This window comes from Mustelus asterias, chromosome 1 (assembly GCF_964213995.1).
Source record: "Mustelus asterias chromosome 1, sMusAst1.hap1.1, whole genome shotgun sequence".
In the NCBI taxonomy this organism is placed as follows: Eukaryota; Metazoa; Chordata; class Chondrichthyes; order Carcharhiniformes; family Triakidae; genus Mustelus; species Mustelus asterias.
Window position 1 is genome coordinate 62,046,405 of NC_135801.1, and position 20,855 is coordinate 62,067,259.

A 20,855-nucleotide genomic window follows, 5' to 3' on the forward strand; every position below is an offset into this window, starting at 1 on the left:
GGCAATGTTGGAATGGCCAATCAACCTAACCCGCACATCTTTGGACTGTGGGAGGAAACCGGAGCAAACCCACGCAGACACGAGGAGAATGTGCAAACTCCACACGCACACTGACTCAAGCTGGGAATCGAACCCAGGTCCCTGGAGCTGTGAAGCAGCAGTGCTAACCACTGTGCTACCGTGCCGTCCATGAGATGGAACCGACTCTAAGGTGCCTATGCCAACACTACCTTGAAGATACAGAACTGGACATTTCAACTCTTTACAGCAATGAAGGAAGTACATCTGCCCAGAGTTTTGCTGTCCCCTTGGTCTCCTTCACAATTTCATATCTCTTTTCTTGACCTGCCATCTGTACTTACCAATCCAAACTACATTTGTGTGGTGTATGCGCTCCCAATTGTTGTCATATATGGCTCTCCATGAGGTTGACCAATCTCCATGGAGGGGCTCATTCACTCAAAACTCTGAGCCTTGGTGGAGCGTTTGAGTTGGATGGACTCCTCCATTCTCTGCCTGTTACCCTGCACTGTCTCACGGAATTCTGGCAAATGGGAACACATCGGCTGTTGCTGCTGCTAACACAGGCAAAGCCCCCTTTCCAGCCCTTGGTAATCACTAGAACAAGTGCCCATCTTGCAGGGATGACTTACTTGTGGTCTACCATCCTAGTTATTTTCATTGCTTTGTCTTTCATTCCTGTGATGATCTGCAGGTAGGGTACTCCTCACTTCTTTGGGCCCCCTCTCTGGCATTATGTGCCCATTTCTTCTGGAAGGGCAAAGGAGAGTGGGATAATGTCCTCTATGGCCAATGACTGCTGAACCAATGCATTGGAGGGTGCATGTTTAAACACTGTCACTTTTCTCAGCAGTGTGGTGGCTCAGAGCTGTTCTGAGGGTGTTATTAAGTGGCTTGCACCCACACCCCTTGCATGTTCAGGAGCAGCATGTGCCCTGAGGTTCCTCAGCTGATGCGTCTGCTGGAGAATGAATACCATGTACCATGCCTGTACTTGGGGTCATACTTACTTTTCAGAGTGCATGAAGGCAGTGGCCACTCCAGGTTCTTCTCATAACATTTCTGCCACTGATAGTGGGTGTGTGGGGTGGCCTACTCATTCCAACCTCTGGAAAGTGGACCTCCCTCCTCTACCTCACAACACCCAGCATCACGTCCTGGTCAGGATTTGAGAAACAGGGGACTGCCCTGCCCCGAATCTCCTGAGACATCATGGAAATGAAAAATCCAGTCGGCAGTTGTCTGTGAATCTTCATTGTCCACTTTCAACACTCAAAAAAACAGCCACACCACGATCTCATGAACTTTTTGTAAATTCTGAGAAACTTCCAGATAATTCTAAAGGGGTGTCATCCCCAGGATGACTCTATATGGAAGTTGTCAAAATGATGAAGGGTTATAACAAGTTAAATAGTAATAAATGGGTTGCATACATCAGTGAGACAATTTAAGGGGCAAGTTTAAGATAATCACAAGAATTAGAGAATGCTGAAAAACATTCCAAACACAAGGTTGTCACAACATATTGCTGTAGAATCCATGAGTATTTTTAAAAGGACATCATATATTTACCAGTAAAAGTAATACTTAAAGGATGTGGGCAGAGACCAGGTAGAAAGTTGAATTAGACTTGATAGCTTGAGGAGAAAAACAGCAGGACAGAATTGATGGACTGAATTGTATTTTTCTGTGCTGCTGCATTGTATAATACTGTTTGACCTGAGAATTGTGGTCAAAAGGCTTAACACTGTCATAATGATACCATGTACTTGAAACATGCTGAGAAAATTATAGGATAGATACTCTCACCACTTATTTACTGTGTGCATTTTTGCACTATTTACAGAGCAGAATTTCACCACCTTCACATCAAAATAAAACACAGCATTGGCATTCAATTATATTTAAGGACAATTTTTGAGATCTGGCAAGAAAAACTAAATATACAAAAATAAAAATGGTCACATGCTATTGTTCCATGGTAGGATTTTAGTTGTTCTTATTTATAAAAAAAACATTAATTTCAGTGCATAAAAAATTGCATCTTTTACGTACAGCTTCTAGAAGCTGAGGTGATACTTGCTACATTACTACAGCCTGAGATTATAAAAGCTCAGGTTGACTTTCCAGCATTATTTTATGATCTTTTAATTTGAGTACAGCATGGCTTAGTTGCAGAGAACCCTCAGCTAAGAGGGCGGTAGTCATTCTAATTTTGCTTATTCTTGACATGCAGGCCACTCTAGCAACTTTAATAGCTTATTCCTTGTTGCCATGAAATGGTGGTGGGCATTCTTTTGATTTGGAAAGTCCTTATGATAGCTGTGTATCCACAATGGAATTACATAGGATATTCACCAAGCAATAACAAAATATTCAAAAGTAAGGGTGGTATGTTACCTGGAAGGGACTTTGAAAGTTAAGGTGTTCATACAATCTCTACAGTGCAGAAGGAGGCCATTTGGCCCATCAAATCTGCATCGACGACAATCCCACCCAGGCCCTATCCCCGTAACCCTACTTAGTGTCTGGGGGATTAGCAAGGTAACTAAGGGCCAATTTAGCATGGCCAATCCACCTAACCTGCACATCTTTGGAATGTGGGAGGAAACCAGAACACCCAGAGGAAGCTCGCGCAGACACGGGAAGAATGTGCAAACTCCACACACAGACAGTGACCCGAGGCCAGAATTGAACGTGGGTCCCTGGTGCTGTGAGGTAGCAGTGCTAATCACTATGCCACCAAGTAGGGAGTCAAGTAGGGAAGTGGACCTCCCTCCTCTACAGACTCTCCTAGTTCTTGCACACTGATGCTGCGGTCCTTCTGTGATAAAGGTCAGGGGAGAGCTAAGTATTTTGATTTTGCTATCTTGCAAAGTTTGCCATGGAATTGAGTTCAGTTGATGTAAGATTGAGTTTACATGTTACTTTGCAGATGACGTGCCTCTGTCACCTGGCTAAAATGATGCAGAGCAGATTGCACCCTAGTTGTAGAATTTGCTTAATTTTCATCCCATTGAAAGCAGTTTTCCGACAGGTAGTAAAGACGAAAATTATCCGATTTGTGCATTTATTATTTGTCTTATAAATCAGTCTGTTGATTTGTATTTCACCTTGTTTCTCTGAAGTGTCAATTAGGTTTTAAACACAACACACCGCCCCACTAAAAAGAGTCATTGTTATGGCCTCTTGGTCATAGTGTATAACTAAATATTGAGAAGTGAAGTGGACCGGCGGCACAGTGGTTAGCACTGCTGCCTCACAGCGCCAGGGACACAGGTTCGATTCCCAGCCTCAGGTCACTGTCTGTGCGGAGTTTGCTCGTTCTCCCTGTGTCTGCGTGATTTTCCTCTGGGTGTTCCGGTTTCCTCCCACAGCCCAAAGATGTGCGGGTTAGGTGGATTAGCCATGCTAAATTGCCCCTTAGTGTCAGGGGGATTAGCTGGGGTAAATGCATGGGGATAGGATGTGGATGGGATAGTGGTTGGTGCAGATTCGATGGGCTGAATGGCCTCCTTCTGCACTGTAGGGATTCTAGTTTTAGTCTAGTAAATGCCTGGCCATAAATGATGCAGGAGCAACCACCACTGGCGAAATTGCATCGATGGGAATGGCCTGGCCAACCATGGGCAAGGCCACATCTTGATTGATTTTGCTGGGCCATTTATGGGTCATATGTTTTTTATATTAGTAGACACCCACTCCAAGTGGTTAAAAGTGCAGTTGATTAAGTCCACAACAGCCATGGCCATCATTGATAAGTTAAGGAAGATCTTTGCTATTCAAAGCATTCCAGAAGTGGTGGTGTCTGACAATGGCACATCATTCATGGTGGAAAAATTCCAAAAATTTCTCAAGTCCAATGGCATTCGCCACGTGAATTCAGCACCCTACCACCCAGCATTAAATGAGCTGGCGGAGTGAGCGGTACAAACATTTAAGTTGTCAATAAATAAACAAGTAAATAGGCCTTTTCCTTTACTTTAGTCAGTTTTCTATTGCCATATAACACCACCCCAAACAGGACCACAGGGTCACGCCAGCCGAGTTATTGATCGGACGCTGTTTAAGAACACACTCACACATAATATTCCCAAATTTGGCGGGGGGGGGGGGTGGAGACTAGGCAAGCCTCTCAGAAGGAAAACCACGATTCAGAAAGAAAAAGCAGTGTTTAAAGTGGAGGATGCTGTCATGGTTAGAAAGTTTGCAACAGGCCCGGCATGGGTGGCTGGTAAAATTGTGGAGAGAACAGGACCTGTTTCCTACATCGTGGAGATGCAATGCTGTTGGCTCAGGAAACATGTGGGCCACTTAAGGAAGGGAGCAGTAACAGATACAGAGGATCTACAGGCAACGTCTGCAGATAATTCGAAGATACCAGGACTGGTTAGTGGGATTTCGGTTGAGAATGTGGAAAAGGAGCAGCTAGTGGATATGGAGACCAAGGAGCCAGAAGCTGCTGAAGAACCACTCGATCCTGGATTAATGAGTCTGCCTCTCTCATCTGTCCAGCCTGGCCCTTTAAATTTAGAAAGGCTGACCACTGATGATAGTAATATATTTCCCACTCCCCAAAACCTGAGTTTTACCAGAGCCCGGAAGTCCCTGGACTGATTAAATCTTTGATGAGTTTTCCAGTGGTTCTTTCTGTTGCCCTTTTTATTTAAAGTCCATTGTGTACCTTACTAATCTTGTTCTTCGTTCCTCCATTGGTATATTTTAGATTTTAGGGGGAAGATGATGTAGTACTGTGGTCCTTTAAGGGGGGTGGGGGGGGATTCTGTTTCCCGAGGGCCACATGATCAGTCTAGACCCTATGGATCATCATGGCGGGAAGTTGAGCCAATTGGCAGGAGAGTCTGTACTACGGCAAGGAGGGACTTGCAGTTGGCACCAGGGAGCCAAGTAGAGAAGTCGTATTGTAATTTAGTCTGACCTCGTATTGTTTGGCGATAAAACCTTTGTTGATTCAAGCCACATCGAATCACCCTTGATCTTTTATGCCCTCATACACTTCTCTGCCTCGATAGCTGACTTCTCTCCTTTAAGACATTTCTTAAAACCTGCCTCCTCGTCTAAATTTTGAGTTATCTGAATTAATACCTCCTCATATGCCTCCTCATATTTTGCTTTGTAATGCTGTTAAGTGCCTTGAGATGTTTTAGTATGTTAAAGGTGCTATATAAATATAATTTGTTGTCATCAATGAAACACAAGCAGTTCCAACTCCTCTATCCTGCCAATTTGTTACAGAATTTGAGACCAAAGCAATTGAAGTCGTTGTCATGTAAACATACTTGGCACTTTTTGAAAAAGAAGAAATAACTACGTTGACACCTTTGAGACAAGGTTTTGCAGATGTGACACATCAGTTTATTATATAATGCTTCACCACTTTCACAGTGCAATCCTTTTCTCCCCAATTGTTTTTCTAATTTCTTCCAGGCATTATATGATATTACTTCTCTTCAACAACCTCTGCTGAGAATTGTAAAAGCAATCTTGCTATTTCCTTAATCATTCATAACTCAAAAGTAAAACATATTTTTGTCTGTTTCAGTTATAAAGAAGATGCTTATAGCAGTACATGCTAATATATCAGAGCTTGTGATTTGATCAATTTTATTTTGTTTACCTTTATTAATTGTGAAAACAAAGAACAATGATATATTATATGTTGTAATCCAATTTTATGTGGAATATTATTTTCAGGTTTTGGGGAGTGGGAAATATGTCACTGTCACCAGTTAACTAATGTTTCCTAGTCAATTTTACTTTCAGGATATGTACTTAGTGGTATAATCCCTATTATTGTCTTTAAAAGAGACTGGTATTTTAGGCTCAGATGCAAAATTATTGATCATGTCTTGCCACTATTGATGTCTGTCGGGACCTATAGGATTGGAAATAATTAATTTTCGATTGATATGAAATTAAAAAATAAATTACATCAAAAACAGTTTCAACTACTTTCTTTGTCCCAAGAGCAGAAAATAATTTCTGGGAGCATATTATATATTAACATTGTAAGTTGAAGGTACAAGGACAGCCATTCCTAAGACAGCCATTCAAGTTTTCAGTTACCTCACTTTTTCTGACTGTTATATTGTGTATGCCAGATGAGAATACGCCATTAGGCCAAATGAGTGTCCTATTTTCCGGGGGAATTTAATTCCTTTGTACCAGCCCTCTCCTACACCACAGAATGGTTCTGCTCTTCTGTGACAATTTACAACTGGAGAAAATAAGAGCTCAGGGTAGTGTTAAATACAACTCAAACCTGGATTCAAGCTCATCTCTATGTATGTTTTTGTTCCAGTATGTGGATGTGACTTGGCCGAGGGTGGATTTTTTGTGAAGCAAGGGGAATACATCTGCACTTCTGACTATCAGAGACTGTATGGAACCCGCTGCTTCAGCTGTAATGAATTTATAGAGGGTGAAGTGGTTTCAGCTCTGGGAAAAACCTACCATCCGAAGTGCTTTGTCTGTGCTGTTTGCAGGTAAGAAAATCAATTCTAACAGAATTATGGTAATATGAAGGCCTACAGGAGAAAGGTTCAGTTTAGAATTATTAAGATCTTATAGCGCTGTTGGTTGTATAACCTGGCACAGGTTGTACAACCAGTTTACTTCCATTGGCTCCAACAGACTCTCACTGAAGAGGAGGTTGAAGGCTCTCGGAACTACTCAACTATAATCCTTTATGGTCACGTATGGTATTGAAATCTTAGATTTGCATGAAGCCCTTTACAGTATTCTTTACAATATTATGGTGTATGTGTATATATAATTGGAGTTTTAATTCAAGAAAGGCAGAAATTCATCATGACTTACTCAGAAGCTCCACAAACCTTTATTGATATCTATGCTACATGTTTGTAATGTACATAAATAAAAAGCACAAATTAACCAATAGGATATTGTTCAGTTCTGTTTTGAAGTGTAATTCTAGGTCATATTCTATTTCATTGATTTTAATGTTGTACTATTCCTGTATGTTCTGTAATAAGATGCAATATATATAACAATGATACCAGATTTTATATATACAGGCATGGAAACATAGTCGCTGAAAAAAATTGTTGTAGGAAATATGGGTCATAAGTTTCAACATCATCAGACAACAATAGCCAATCTGTAATCTTTTGCTAGTTGTCTGATTTATTTGATTCACCAATTAGAATTTATTTTGCTGTTTTGTGGTTGCTAAGCAACAAATTAGCATCTGTGATGTAACAATGTACACAAGGCTGTGAGCTCCATTGTCTGCATTAGAACTGGCTAAGCTGTAATAACATTTATAAACAGGTTTGTAATTGTTAGTCATTTTTGCTTTTGCTTTCTTAGTTTTTATTTGAATTTTCTATTCAGTGGAAGTGAGGCCCATTCATATTAAGGCACAGATCAATTTCCTCTTTCGGCTCCCAGTGGTTGATTAAGTAAATGGAAGAGATTAGTTTCTCATGGTGATTAGCAAGGGAGAAAACATCAAAAGGAAGACGGAGGTGCTTTGAAGGTGAATTTTTGCAACTGGCTCTGGGTCGAGCGCAGACCTCCATTATTGCAATAGGAACACAAGAGCCACTGTGACTACATTCCACGTTCTATATTGATCCAAAATGTCCACACACAATATTGCTGTCATTATTTGGAACATTGTACCAGGTATTGTTCTTGTTCAGGATTCTTGAAAGATGTATTAAATTATGGGAACTATGTGGCTTGCCTCTCGGTATGCCAGTTATGTTAGTCCAGGTTTTTCTATGTCCCAAATAACCACAAACATCAATTTCACGTGTTTTCTGTCATGTTTTCAATTACCTCTGATCGACTGGATGGAAAATCAGTTTTGCACCCAAAATTTCTCACCATGTATACTACTCCCTGTGAACACCACTTGCTATTGGGAGCATGAAATTGGTAGATTAACTCAGCTATGACCCTATCAATGACAAAGGAACTTCATGAACTAGCTTTGACTAATTTTCACAAGCAACAGAAATATCGCCTAGTCATTTTGATTTTGAAAGCTTTGTTACTTCAAAATTGGAATGTGTCATGGAGCAGTTACGTGATAGCGTAACTTGTTCACTGAAGTTGATTGAAACCTATTCCTGATTTTGTTATTGTGGATCCCTTATTCAGCCTCACTTCCTACCTCATGTGGTCCTATAATTTAGTCTTGTGATTTCATGCCTGTGGATATAATATTTCTCCATAACCTATCCCAGAAAAGGTGAATCTGCTGAGCTTAAGTTCCATAAATTTACAAATATATTTACCATGTTTGTTCGAAAGCAACATGTTATACAAATAAAATATAAAAAGAGGAAATTCTGGAAATACTTGGCAGTTCAGGCAGCTTCCAATGGAAAGTTATTGACCTGAAACATTAACTCTGTATCACCAAAGATGTTGCTTCAACTGCTGAGTCTTTCCAGCATTTTCTTTTTATTATCACATTTGCCCTCTGCTCCAGGCTGTGACCTCCTTTCCTGCTGCCTATACAATCTGCCCAGTAAACAAACTAGTCAACACTTTGGGCTTAATTTTCGAGCCCTTCCCACCGGAGGGTGCAAGCCACACAAAACGCCATAGATATTGGCAGGACTGGAAAATCCCACCAGCGGACAATAGTGAGCTGCCTCTGCCACTGGAAAATACATTGTGAGGGGCTGGAAAATCCCCTCCCCCTTTGTTTTTATATCTCAGCTCCATGTCTTGCATATGCTGAGAGATATGTTGGCATGTACCACTTCAGACATGATAGTCATATTATTTTGGCTTGCCTCATTGCAATTTTTTAATATTTAAGGAACCAAGGTGAAGGACCAAGGCTCTTAGACCAACGGGTTGAAAACAGTAGAAGAGATGATATTAGTTAGGAGCGCACTGAAATTGGATCTTTTAAACATGTTGACTTGTAGATACAGTACAACGGTGAAGTGAAAAAGCTCCATGAATTTGAGGTCCTGAGAATGCATGAATTCAAGTGGAAATATAATCGAAAGTTCCCCAATTCTACACTGGCTGCTTTGCTGGCAAAGGAGTGTTAGTATAAATCCTATATTGGTGAGAGGTAGACCTGGACCACAATTTAAATTACAGGTCTGGATTACCTAAATACGCAGGACAAGAGATTTTTTTCCATCCTTAAACGTCAGCTGGAGTGGCAGTATTCCAGAGGAAGCCAGGAGAAGATTCACTGCAAAGTAGTTTAGGTCCAATTTCATCAAAAAGCTACAGTGGTCTTCAAGTAAATCCTGAAACCTTCTTAAAACTCTTACCAGTTCTCAACTGTAGGCATACGGGCAGAAATAATGTAGTAGCCCTGAGGGAGCAAGCAGAAGACCTGCACACGTTCCCAAATAGAACCTCTGATAAAGGCACAAATGGGGTGAAATCCTAACAGGATTGTGTTTAATCCCAATTAAAGTTTTCTGATTGGAGACCAACTTTACTAGCTCTGTAACCTGATCAGAATTCCAGGTTTGTAGAATTTTACAGCGCAGAAAAAAATGTGCGTCACCGTTTTCTTAAGAGTTGTCTGCTTAGTTCCATTACCCTGTTCTTGACCCGTGCCCATTTAATTGTTTTATTTTTCAAAGATCCATCAATTTCTCTCAAAAGGCATAGATTATAATAAGTTAAAATATACACTGCAGTGTCACTGGCAGGATATTCCAGAACTTCAACTGGCTGAGGCCTGTCAATCTTCAATCATTCACACAGGATTGGTCATGACTTTTAACTAGTCTCTAGCAACTGAAATTATTTTTGACAGGTGTGTCTTTACAGGAACCAGTAAACAATTTTCTTTCTCGCTGTTTGAAAAGTGTCTGAAAAATTTGATTTTCACACACAACTGGCGTTGGTGGCACAGTTACTCCACCTGCCTGTTCATGCTGGCAAAAGGACCGAACAAAATTTGTAACTGGGTTTTACTTAAATACCGCCAATGAGGTGCAGGCACCAAATGGCCAGCAGGCTGCATTTAGGAATGGGAAGGGTGGCAGTATCAAAGGGTGCTCATGAAAGGGATTGCAATGGTGTGGAATTAATTAGAGTTGGGTTGGTTCCCTGTTTTGACAGTAAAGGTAGATTGGTGGATATGCAGGACCATGAAGTTGCAAATTACAATGGAATAAGATTCTGCTGTTACAGTACCAATTGGACACCCAGTTTTGAACTGCTGGATCTATTCTGAGGCTATTGCATTTAGCACAGTGATCGTGCCACCAAAGCAACCGGGGTCCTGAGTGCAAAAACGGGTCTTTACCTCCACAACAACTACGCAGTTTTCACTCCTCACGATATTATCATGGATAAATACATCTTCTATGGGTGGATTCAAGACGACATATAGGGTGCAATTCTCCCAAAAAATTTCTAAGTGATGGGTGGGATTCTCTGGCCTCTCAGTCATGTGTTTCTCGGCAGTGGGAGGCTGGCGGTGGGATTCTCTGGTCCCACGCTTCCAGGAAACACGTGGACAGGAAGTACTGCCAGTGGGAACAGGGAATCCCTCCACCAGCGAACATCCGGAGAATCTCTCCCATGGTCTTCAATGGGAAAAGCAGGTGCGATTCCTGCCTGGTGGGCTGGCGTAATTGAGATCGCAATCCACCCACACATAGACGTTTATTAGGAGCTTGGCCTGATTTATGCTATGAAGAATATCAGCAGGACCTAAAGATGGCGGCAAGACCGACTGACTCCTTAGAGTTTGGGGTGCCATTTTTAAAGGGCGATCCAATCTCAAAATGAGGTTAAAGATTCCCCTCTTCCCCCTTGGACATTGCGACACCCCCCCCACCCCCCAACCCCACAGAAAAGGGGAACATCCCCAACCCTTGGCCACATAGGATCAGCGCGCCCCCACACCGTGCAGGCATCAGTGTGATGCGACCGTTTCCCCTTCCCCACCCGCCATCACCAGCATCAGGCCACTCCCACAAGTGAGCAACACCCAGCTATGGAATCACCAAGACCCCTCCCTCTCCTCAGGCCCTGCCCCTTCCCTTGGCAGTAGCAACCAGGCACTGCCCCCTGGCAATGTCAACATGGCACTGCCAGGTTGTCACTGCCAGTGTGCCAGGGGCTGTGATAGGGCACTGCCCGGCCATGTTCCTGACCATCCGGAGCTTCAATGGTCTCCGAGCCCATTGTCATCATGTCTATCCAGAGAATTCAACTGTGGCTGCGAGAATGTCCTCATTAGAGACTTTCACATCTGAGTTGTGCCAGCTGCTTGTATTGATTAAAGCCAGCCTCCAGTAAAGGCATGCTGTTCAAGCATAAGAGTTAGAAAACATTCCCCTTAAAAAATGCACACCTGAGCTTTCTAGGAAACACTTCAGATTTGAAACAACTTCCCTTAAAAAAAAAATGTGGTCAGACAATGCACCTGCTCTTTCTAGGAAGCACTTCAGAGTAGAAAGAAAATCTCTTTATGTATTCGATGAACAATGTTATACCTAAATGTTTGCAGTGGTGAAGATCGGAAGCTGTGTTATCAGTTTTCATCATTCATCCCAAATTCAAATTTAACCATCGACCATGAAGATATTCGAACCTGGAACCCCAGAGCATTGCTCTAGCTTTGTGATTTGCCAGTTCAGTGACTTGTATCACTAGGCCACGGGAGGAACAATTTTTCAACTCCCCCATGTCTGCCACAAGACACTTCTTGTAATTTTGAAACCATCTACTATGGTGGAATTTAGACCAGGACCCCAGAGCATTGCCATTAGGCCACAGAAGAAAGAACACCTGCTCAAAAGAGGAAGCACTCCAGAGAATCAAACAAAGCAAATCCCTCCTTTGAAAAAGCATTCAGCTGTCAATTAAACGACTTGTAAAAGTCAATGGACGGTGAAATTGAATGTAAACAATACAGATCAAAGCTTGTAGGAGTCTCAGTAACCCCAGAGGTTTGTAAAAGTTAATGGGGGCATGAAATGGAATGTGAACAGACCACTTCAAAGCTTTTCAAGGCACCAGAGAGAAGACTTTGTACTTTATCTGACAGCTCTTTCTACTAGACATGGTGGGGGAGAGGTCAAAGTTTTTCAAGCCAACAAAGAGGGACTCGCCATGCGGCCCCCATCCCAGGGGAAACTTACAACCTGAACCCCTCCAGCCCAGCCCGAGCTGCCCACAAACTCCACCTCCCTTGAAGGACCTTCGTCTGCACCCTGACAGCAGCTGTTTTGCGCACTGGCACCCTGGAGGTAAGTGTGCAGATGGTAGTCACTTCCTTGCTCCCCCCTCAGAGTCCATGGCACCCGGTCCCGTCTTTAGGAACTCGTAGTATTTTACACCTGGGTGACTTCCTGCTGCTGGTGCGGCAGGAGCGGAGCATACCGGGGGGCCATTGCATTCGACTTCAGTCTCACTATTGAGATTAAAATTAATGCAAATTAGTTCTGATCAGGTTCCCACCCTTTCTGAGTGAGATTGTGATCACACTAGGGCCAAGAGCATTGTAATCTGATTGACGGCCCGTGCAAATCCCATTTAGGGTCTCTCGCTGAATTTGTCAGCCCAGCGGGATTTGCACCGAGGGCTAACGGGACCAGTAAATCACCCCTATAATCTCTGTGCCTTTGCTACCTCAGTGCCCCCTCCCAGTGATGTTCAATATAATACTGATACATCAGTTGAGAGAGGTAGGTAGATTTGATACAATGCGATAGCATGGGGTTCAGAGATAATGTGGGTGACTCCCATGGACAATCCCTCTCCCCAATTATATACTACTGTGCCAGCATCTTTAATAAGTTTGTCAACAATAACAGTTTGCATTTATAATTGTGCCTAATATAATGAATTGCCCCAAAGACACTTCACACGAGTGTTATCAAAAGAAATCTGACACCGGTCACAAGTATGGCACAGTGGTTAGCACTGCTGCCTCACAGCGCCAGGGACCCAGGTTCAATTCCAGTCCTGGGTCACTGTGTGGAGTTTGCACTTTCTCCCTGTGGGTTTCCTCCGGGTGCTCTGCTTTCCCCCCACAGTCTAAAGGTGTGCGAGTTAGGTTGATTGGTCATGCTAAATTGCCCCTTAGTGTCAGGGGGACTAGCTAGGATAAATACATGGGTTATGGGAATAGGATCTGGGTGAGATTGTGGTTGGTACAGACTTGGTAGGCTGAATGGCCTCCTTCTGTACTGTAGGGAATCTATGATTCTAAGTAAGTTTCACGACAGATCAAAGTGATAGGTTTTAAGAGGTGCCTCAAGGGAGGGGTGAGAGAGGTAGGGAGGGAATTTTGGAGTTTGGGGTCTTGGCAACTGAACGGTACAGCAATGAATAGTGGAATGATTAAAGTCAGGGATATGTCAGAGACCAGAATCGGAAAAGCGAGACAACCTCAGAGGCTGAAGGCGATTACCGATTATACGGAGGAAGGCTATTTGAAAACAAGGCTGAGAGTTTTAAAATTCGAAGGTATTCAATTGTATTAATAGACTAATTGAGTACAAATGCAAGGAGCTCTTCTGTAACTCTACAGATCATCTGAGGGTCGTATGGAATCACAGAAGGAGACTGTTCACCTCTGTGCCAGTTCTTTCCAAGATCTATTCAATTTAATCCCACTTCATGCTCTTCCCCCATAGCCTTGCAAATATTTCCTTTCCAAGTATTTATCTGATTCCTTTTTGAAAGTGACCATTAAATCTGCTTTCACCACATTTCAATTAGTCCATTCTAAACCACAACTTGCTACAAAAAAGAACACTTGATGAATAAATTTAGAAAGTAAATGCCAGATTCACATGCACACTGATAATATCTAGTTCCACCCCACTTTTGTTCACCAAGGAACAGCATTTAAATACGAAACAGGAATGGACCAAGGATAGATCCTTTGCAGAATTCCAGAATTAACAATGTGGCAATGGGAAGAGGGACAGTTGCTTTCTAAATGCAAGCTATTGTTGAAATATTTGACCATCACAAACTGGACTCCAAACAAGCAGCAGTTTTGCAATACAAAGAAATGAAGGGTTTTTGAGAGGTTGTGGAGAGAGAGATGCATGTTCAAAGCATATATTTTGAACCTGATATCAGGTCTTCAAATAATATCACTCACAGGAGTTAGTGTAGGTGACACAAGGGTGAAGTCTGAATTCTTGATGACCTCCAGAATTAACAAAGGGTGGGCAGGCTGAGAAACAATTAATGAAGATGCTCTGACTATGACTGGATGGGTAAGATTGGAACCAAGTTGGGCAGATCCGATGAACTGGAAAATGGAGAGAGAGGTATTGTACGATGAATATCATGTGATCAAACTATGTCCAAAACTGAGTGAGGTTAAGATGAGAAAGGACAGATCAAAAACACGCATTATTACAAATAATATAATTTGCAACTTTAGTTAGGGATATTTCAAAGCAATGGAAGGGACATTTCAATGTGGGAGAGATGGAAACCCAATGATGGAGATTCCAGTGATAGAGCAGCAGAGGAGAAAGGCATCGATTTTGGCAATGGCAACACATTCAGGAATGTTGCAGAGCATTGGGAGATTAAAGATGGCCTTGCAAGCACTACAGGGTCAATGGAGGTTTCTTGAGACAAAGTGATGAGGGGGGCAGTACTTGAGGAAAGTTGATCATTTATAAGGAGCAGAATTTGGGTGGTCACATTTTAGTGGGAAAGGGAGCAGGGAGGTGGATTTCATGTCAAGATGTGTTCAACAAGGGCATGGAGGAAAATGGAGAAACTATAGAGAGATAGAGGTGCAAGATCAAGACAATAGCGTGCAAGGAAGTTTAACTTAATGGATATGGGCCACAGGGGAAGCAGCAAAGGAAGCTAATGTCAATTCTGGTGATAAAGTACATGAGCTTCTCGCACATGGAATGACCATAGAGAAGTGTTTTGGAATCAGCGAGGATCACACGAAAACAACAATTGCTTTATTTATGGTTAATATCTTTTCATACTATAAGCAATAGAAAGTATTGGTTAATAACCTTTCATACTATAAGCAATAGAAAATACTGTAGGTGCCAACATGTATGAAGGAAAATTATTGTTTGTACGTACAATTTTTACTCTAAGCATTGGAATTACAATTGCTATAACTGATCTAGCTTTCTTGCGGAAAGTAGACATAAAGCGGAAACTGTGTGGGCAATGATTCTGACACCCTTGCCCTAAAATTGCACAGAGGGCCTCCTGATTTCTTACAGTGACTTTGGCAGAATATTCAGGGAATATAGTAACAGGAACATGCAGCCCCTTGAGTCTGTTCCACCATACATTTAGATAACTGCAATTTCATTGAAACATACAATTCTGGTGAATTTGCACCATGTTACTCTCAGGAATATTCATAAATGTCTGAAAATAGTTGTTTATATGATTTTCTTAATAGTGCCTGCCAATCTCCCGCCATCTTTGGGAGATCAGGAAAGCGCTTCACGGAACCTCCAGGCCTTGTTTGTAAGATTTACAAACCACAAAAGAAAAATAAATTGGTGATTTTGAAGGAGTAAGAGAAATAACATCATACAGGCAAAAGTAGAAATTCAGTGGTCATTGCCAAGTTAGCCACTGAGTACAGCATCATCGTAAGAACATAAGAACATGGAGCAGGAGTCGGCCATCTGGCCCCTCGAGCCTGCTCCGCCATTCAATAAGATCATGGCTGATCTTTTCGTGGACTCAGCTCCACTTACCCACCTGCTCACCATAACCCTTAATTCCTTTACAGTTCAAAAATGTATCTACCCTTGCCTTAAAAACATTCAATGAGGTAGCCTCAACTGCTTCATTGGGCAGGGAATTCCACAGATTCACAACCCTTTATGTAAAGAAGTTCCTTCTCAACTCAGTCCTAAATCTGCTTCCCTTTATTTTGAGGCCATGCCCCTTCGTTCTAGTTTCACCCGCCAGTGGAAACAACTTCCCTGCTTCTATCTTATCTATTCCCTTCATAATCTTATATGTTTCTACAAGATCTCCCCTCATTCTTCTGAATTCCAATGAGTATAGCCCCAGTCTACTCAGTCTCTCCTCGTAAGCCAACCCTCTCAACTCCGGAATCAACCTAGTGAATCTCCTCTGTACCCCCTCCAGTGCCAGTATATCCTTTCTCAAGTAAGGAGACCAAAACTGTACACAGTACACCAGGTGTGGCCTCACCAGCACGTTATACAGCTGCAACATAACCTCGCTGTTTTTAAACTCCATCCCTCTAGCAATGAAGGACAAAATTCCATTTGCCTTCATAGTTACCTGCTGCACCTGCAAGCCACCTCCTTGTGATTCTTGCACAAGGACCCCCAGGTCTCTCTGCACAGCAGCATGCTGCAATTTTTTACCATTTAAATAATAGTCCATTTTGCTGTTATTCCAACCAAAATGGATGACCTCACATTTACCAACATTGTACTCCACCTGCCAGACCCTCGCCCACTCACTTAGACTATCTATATCCCTTTGCAGACTTTCAGCATCCTCTGCACACTTTGCTCTACCACTCAGTGTCATCTGTGAATTTTGACACACTACACTTGGTCCCCAACTCCAAATCATCTATGTAAATCATAAACAATTGTGGTCCCAACACTGATCCCTGAGGCACACCATTAGTCACTGATCGCTAACCAGAAAAAAACCCATTTACCCCCACTCTTTGCTTTCTGTTAGTTAACCAATCCCCTAATCATGCTAATACATTATCCATAACACCGTGCACCTTTATCTAATGCAGCAGTCTTCGGTGCGGGACTTTGTCAAATGGAAATCCAGATACACCACATCCACAGCTTCCCCATTGTCCACTGCACATGAAATGTTCTCAAAGAATTCCACCAAATTAGTCAAACATGACCTTCCCTTCATGAACCATGGGAATCATGGGACATTATCTCTCAGAATTATCACTGGACAAAAAGTAGGGGTCGGGGTAGAATAATTGTTTCACACTTAAGTTAGGGACTCTTCACTGGTATTTCCATCCATTTTTCTCTGAGCTTCTTACCTTACGCAATAAAATATTAACAGTACAACTAAACTGTCTAAACTCATCAATATCTGTTTAGTATAAATAGAGACAAACTTTTGCTGGTTCTTGGACTTTATTTGTTGACTTGTGGTTGGTAACTAGGTCTGTCTACATTTACATTCAACTGTATGTAGAGGGACAACTCCGTGGTCAGAGGTTTTTTGTTCCTAATAAGTAATCATGACGTGAAATGAGGAGTCTAGTTAAGTTTGGGATTTTCAAGTATGCCAAACTCAATCTGTAGAACAGCTCTTCAATTTGATGCTACAATGGAAGTAAGCAAGATTGATCATATGTTCCAGTTCATTAACTCCAGAAAGTACACCCCTCTAGATGTGGAACTCTTTTTCTGGATTGCTTGTGGGAGGAGTGATACCAAGTTTTGTATCTTCCATTTTTTCTGGCATCAGAATAGCATCTTCACCTTCTTCTGATGTCAACTGATCAAGGATATCATATGCCAGTTTATATATCTCCTCGTTTTCGTGCAGTTGTAATTGTTCAATCATTTGCAAACCTCCACACTCTTCAATTGAGTTTGCTACCAATTCTGCTTTATCATTTGCTGTATTCAGGATATTACTTAACCCATCCAGCACCACAATAATTATCTGAGGGTCTAGGAGTGTCAGCAGTTTGCAAAAAGGAACTACAGCATTTTGTTCGATCAAGTAGTCAATCTGTTCTTTCCTGCCACAATTAGCTAGATTGGCTATAACCCAGGCAGTTTCTTTCTGAGTAGCATAATCTCCATTTTCCATGAGGTTCACAATCAAAGGAACAAGGTTAGCATTAATCACTGCCTGTTCCTGCTGCTGGTTTCCAGCAGTGACATTGGAAAGAAACCAGACAGCATCTTTGTTGATTTTCGTACTAGGATGAGTTAGCAATGCTGGGAAATGAGAAAGAGCTCCACAGTTCAAGACCACTTGTGCTTGTTCATCAGTGCCAGTTACAATATTTCCTACAGCTCTCAAAGATGCAGTCTGAATATTGACCTCCTGATGGCTAAAAAGAGGCACCAAATGAGGAACTATTCCTGAATCTATAACAATCTGGATCTGCTCATCTTCAGCATCTGTTATGTAGGACAAGGCCAAAACAGTGTCTATTAAGATATGAATATCTTTGTGGTGAACAAGAACGCACAGAGCTGGAAGAATCTCTTGAACAGTCTCCTTTGGCGAAGGGGGGTCTTTCTGACGGCAGAGATTAACAATGACCCATGTTACCGTGCGGAGGAAAGGAATGGGGACTGAAGCATTGACAAAAGAAAGCACGGGCTTTATTATTCCTAAACTAATGACATAATCTCTGCATTTAGGCCCGTCGGCTATGACGTTGCCCAAAGCCAGAAGTGCTTGTTCACATACATCCTGATGAGGACAGCTTAGCAGCCTTAGTAAGAGCGGAACAGCATTTGATTTAATCACAGCCTCTGTGTGTTCTGAAGGGCCATAAGCAATGTTTGCTAAAGCCCACATTGCTTCTAACTGCAATTGATGATTGTGGTCCTGTTCTAGACAATGTATAAGAATTGAAAAAATGCCAGAATTGATTAAATCACCTATTTGAGGAGCATAATCACTGGACACCAGCTGTCTTGCAGCTTGCACTCCTCTTAGCTGGATTTCTTGGTTTTCACTGGCTGCGTTTTTTACTATTTCTTCTAATGATACATTTTGCACTCTGATATCACCATCAGGATCAATTTCTTCATTTCCCACTAGTACATTCCTTCGCTTTAAGTAGTGTTCATCCCTTTTGATTTTTCTTAGTTCAACAACGATCTCATTTTGTTGTCGTCTCACAGCCTCCAGATCCCGCCCTTTTTTCTTGAAACTCTTTATCCTTTGATTATCCAATCTGTTGGTATCGGCCATATCCATTTGCTTCTGAGGAAGAGGGACTTGTGTTTAAAAGGAAAGTCAGCGATTCAGTGATTGCAGATCTCTTATCCAGTGTTTCCTCACCTTTGTACTCAGAAATGGACCACTCATTATAACTTTTAAATGGAGTAGTTCTGAATTACAAATTTTCTTAGACCATATTACTAAGAGGATTGTAAAAGCACAGTGCCTGTATACACGCTGGGCTCCCCTTTACCTACTATCCATGACTGAGTGCAGTGTGTCATCATACCAGTATTATGACAGGGTCCAAATCAAATCACCCAACCAATCAAATTTCAATATTCAAATGAGACTTTAGTAAATAATTTTAGGTAATACATTAGGACTAATATTTCTTTCAGCATAGGTGCAAAAGGCAACCAACCAGCGTATCTTACAAATTTATGTCAACATCTTATTTACATTACAAACCCAGATTGGCCATTGACTCAGAGCAGTAGTTTTTCCTCTGCTAACCTGTCTGAAATCCACTCCCCTGCCACATCAAATGCTGTTGAAGGGAGAACAGGGCTGGATTTTCTGCCTATTTCTCTCCTGTCCAATTCAGTTGCGTTCTCATCTCCCTGGAATGCCAGGTGAAGCTGGAGTTCGATCCATGGTAGTGGTAGGAATGGCCTTGTATTTGGTAAATGGAGGGAAAGGGTCGAGTAAAGGCTTTGCCTCCTATCAATTTAGACACTAGTACTTAGCTGCTGAAGTCTTCAGTGCAAGTTACATTGGAGTCTTAGGTGCTCTTTTGCATTTTTAGTTGTCTTCTGCCTCTTATGCAGAAACAATCAAATACTGTAGAATTGATATGATGGTGCAGTGTAATCAGTAATCCAGAGAACCAGGCCAGTATTCTGGGGACACAGGTTCAAATTCCATCATGGTAACAGGTGGAATTTGACTAAGTAATAAATGTGGAGCTGAAGTCTAGGCCTAATACTGATGACCATGAAGCTAATAATTGTGGTAAAACTTCATCTGATTCATTGATGCCCTTAAGGGATGGAAATCTGCTGTCCTTACCAGGTCTGGCCTCCATATGACTCCAGGCCCAGAGCCATGTGATTGTTTCTTAACTGCCCTTTAAATGGCCAGCAAGCCACTTGGTTGTACCAAATCACTACAGAATAATAAAAAGAAATGGACAGCATCATTCAGCATCAACATAGGCATCAAAAATTATAATGGAACATTGTGCCCATTTGACCGTGCGATGTCTCCCTTCCTAACATCTGGGGTCTTGTGTCAAAATTGGGAGAGCTATCGCACAAACTAGTCAAGCAACAGCCTGATATAGTCATATTCACTGAATCATGATATACCCCGGTGTCTCAGACACCTCCATCACCATCCCCGGTTATGTTCTGCCCCATTAGCAGGTCAAGCCTCATAGAGCTGGTGATGGAGCTCCGTGGTATACAATTGTGTGGGAGTTAGCCTAGGCATCCTCAACATTGACCCCATGAAGTCTCAAGGCATCAGATTGTACATGGACAAGGAAATCTCCTTCTGATTACCGCCATCATCCTCCTTCAGCTGATGAATCAGTACTCCTCATGTTGAACACCACTTGGAAGAAGCACTGAATGAGGTTAGGGCACAAAATATACTCTGGGTGGGGGATTTCAATGCCCATCACCAGAAGTGGTTCTGTAGCATCATTACTGACTGAGCTGGCTGAGGTTTGAAGAATGTAGCACCTAGATGGGTCAGCAGCAGGTGCTGAGGAAACCAACAAAAAGAAAAACCTACTTGACCTTGCCCTCATCCAGGGCATTGGTCCATGATAAAATTAGTCAGGGTGACCACTCGAAGACAGGAAGAGAAATCATAGGCCCCACTGTTTCTCCTGTCTGCAGGCCCCTTTTTCCTTCCCCCTCCTCACTTTAACCCTCCCC

At 42.1% G+C, this 20,855-nt stretch overlaps 1 protein-coding gene and 1 pseudogene across 1 annotated transcript in view; one reads left to right on the top strand and one right to left on the bottom strand.

Annotated features, from left to right (window-relative positions):
• ablim2 (actin binding LIM protein family, member 2) overlaps window positions 1-20,855 on the top strand; it is a 357,715-nt gene that overhangs the window by 135,325 nt on the left and 201,535 nt on the right. The window contains exon 3 of the mRNA XM_078213235.1: window positions 6,344-6,527. Within this exon, the coding sequence (XP_078069361.1) occupies window positions 6,344-6,527 (184 nt within the window). The remainder of the gene's footprint in view (window positions 1-6,343; window positions 6,528-20,855) is intronic.
• LOC144501331 (importin subunit alpha-3 pseudogene) lies at window positions 17,386-18,939 on the bottom strand (annotated as a pseudogene).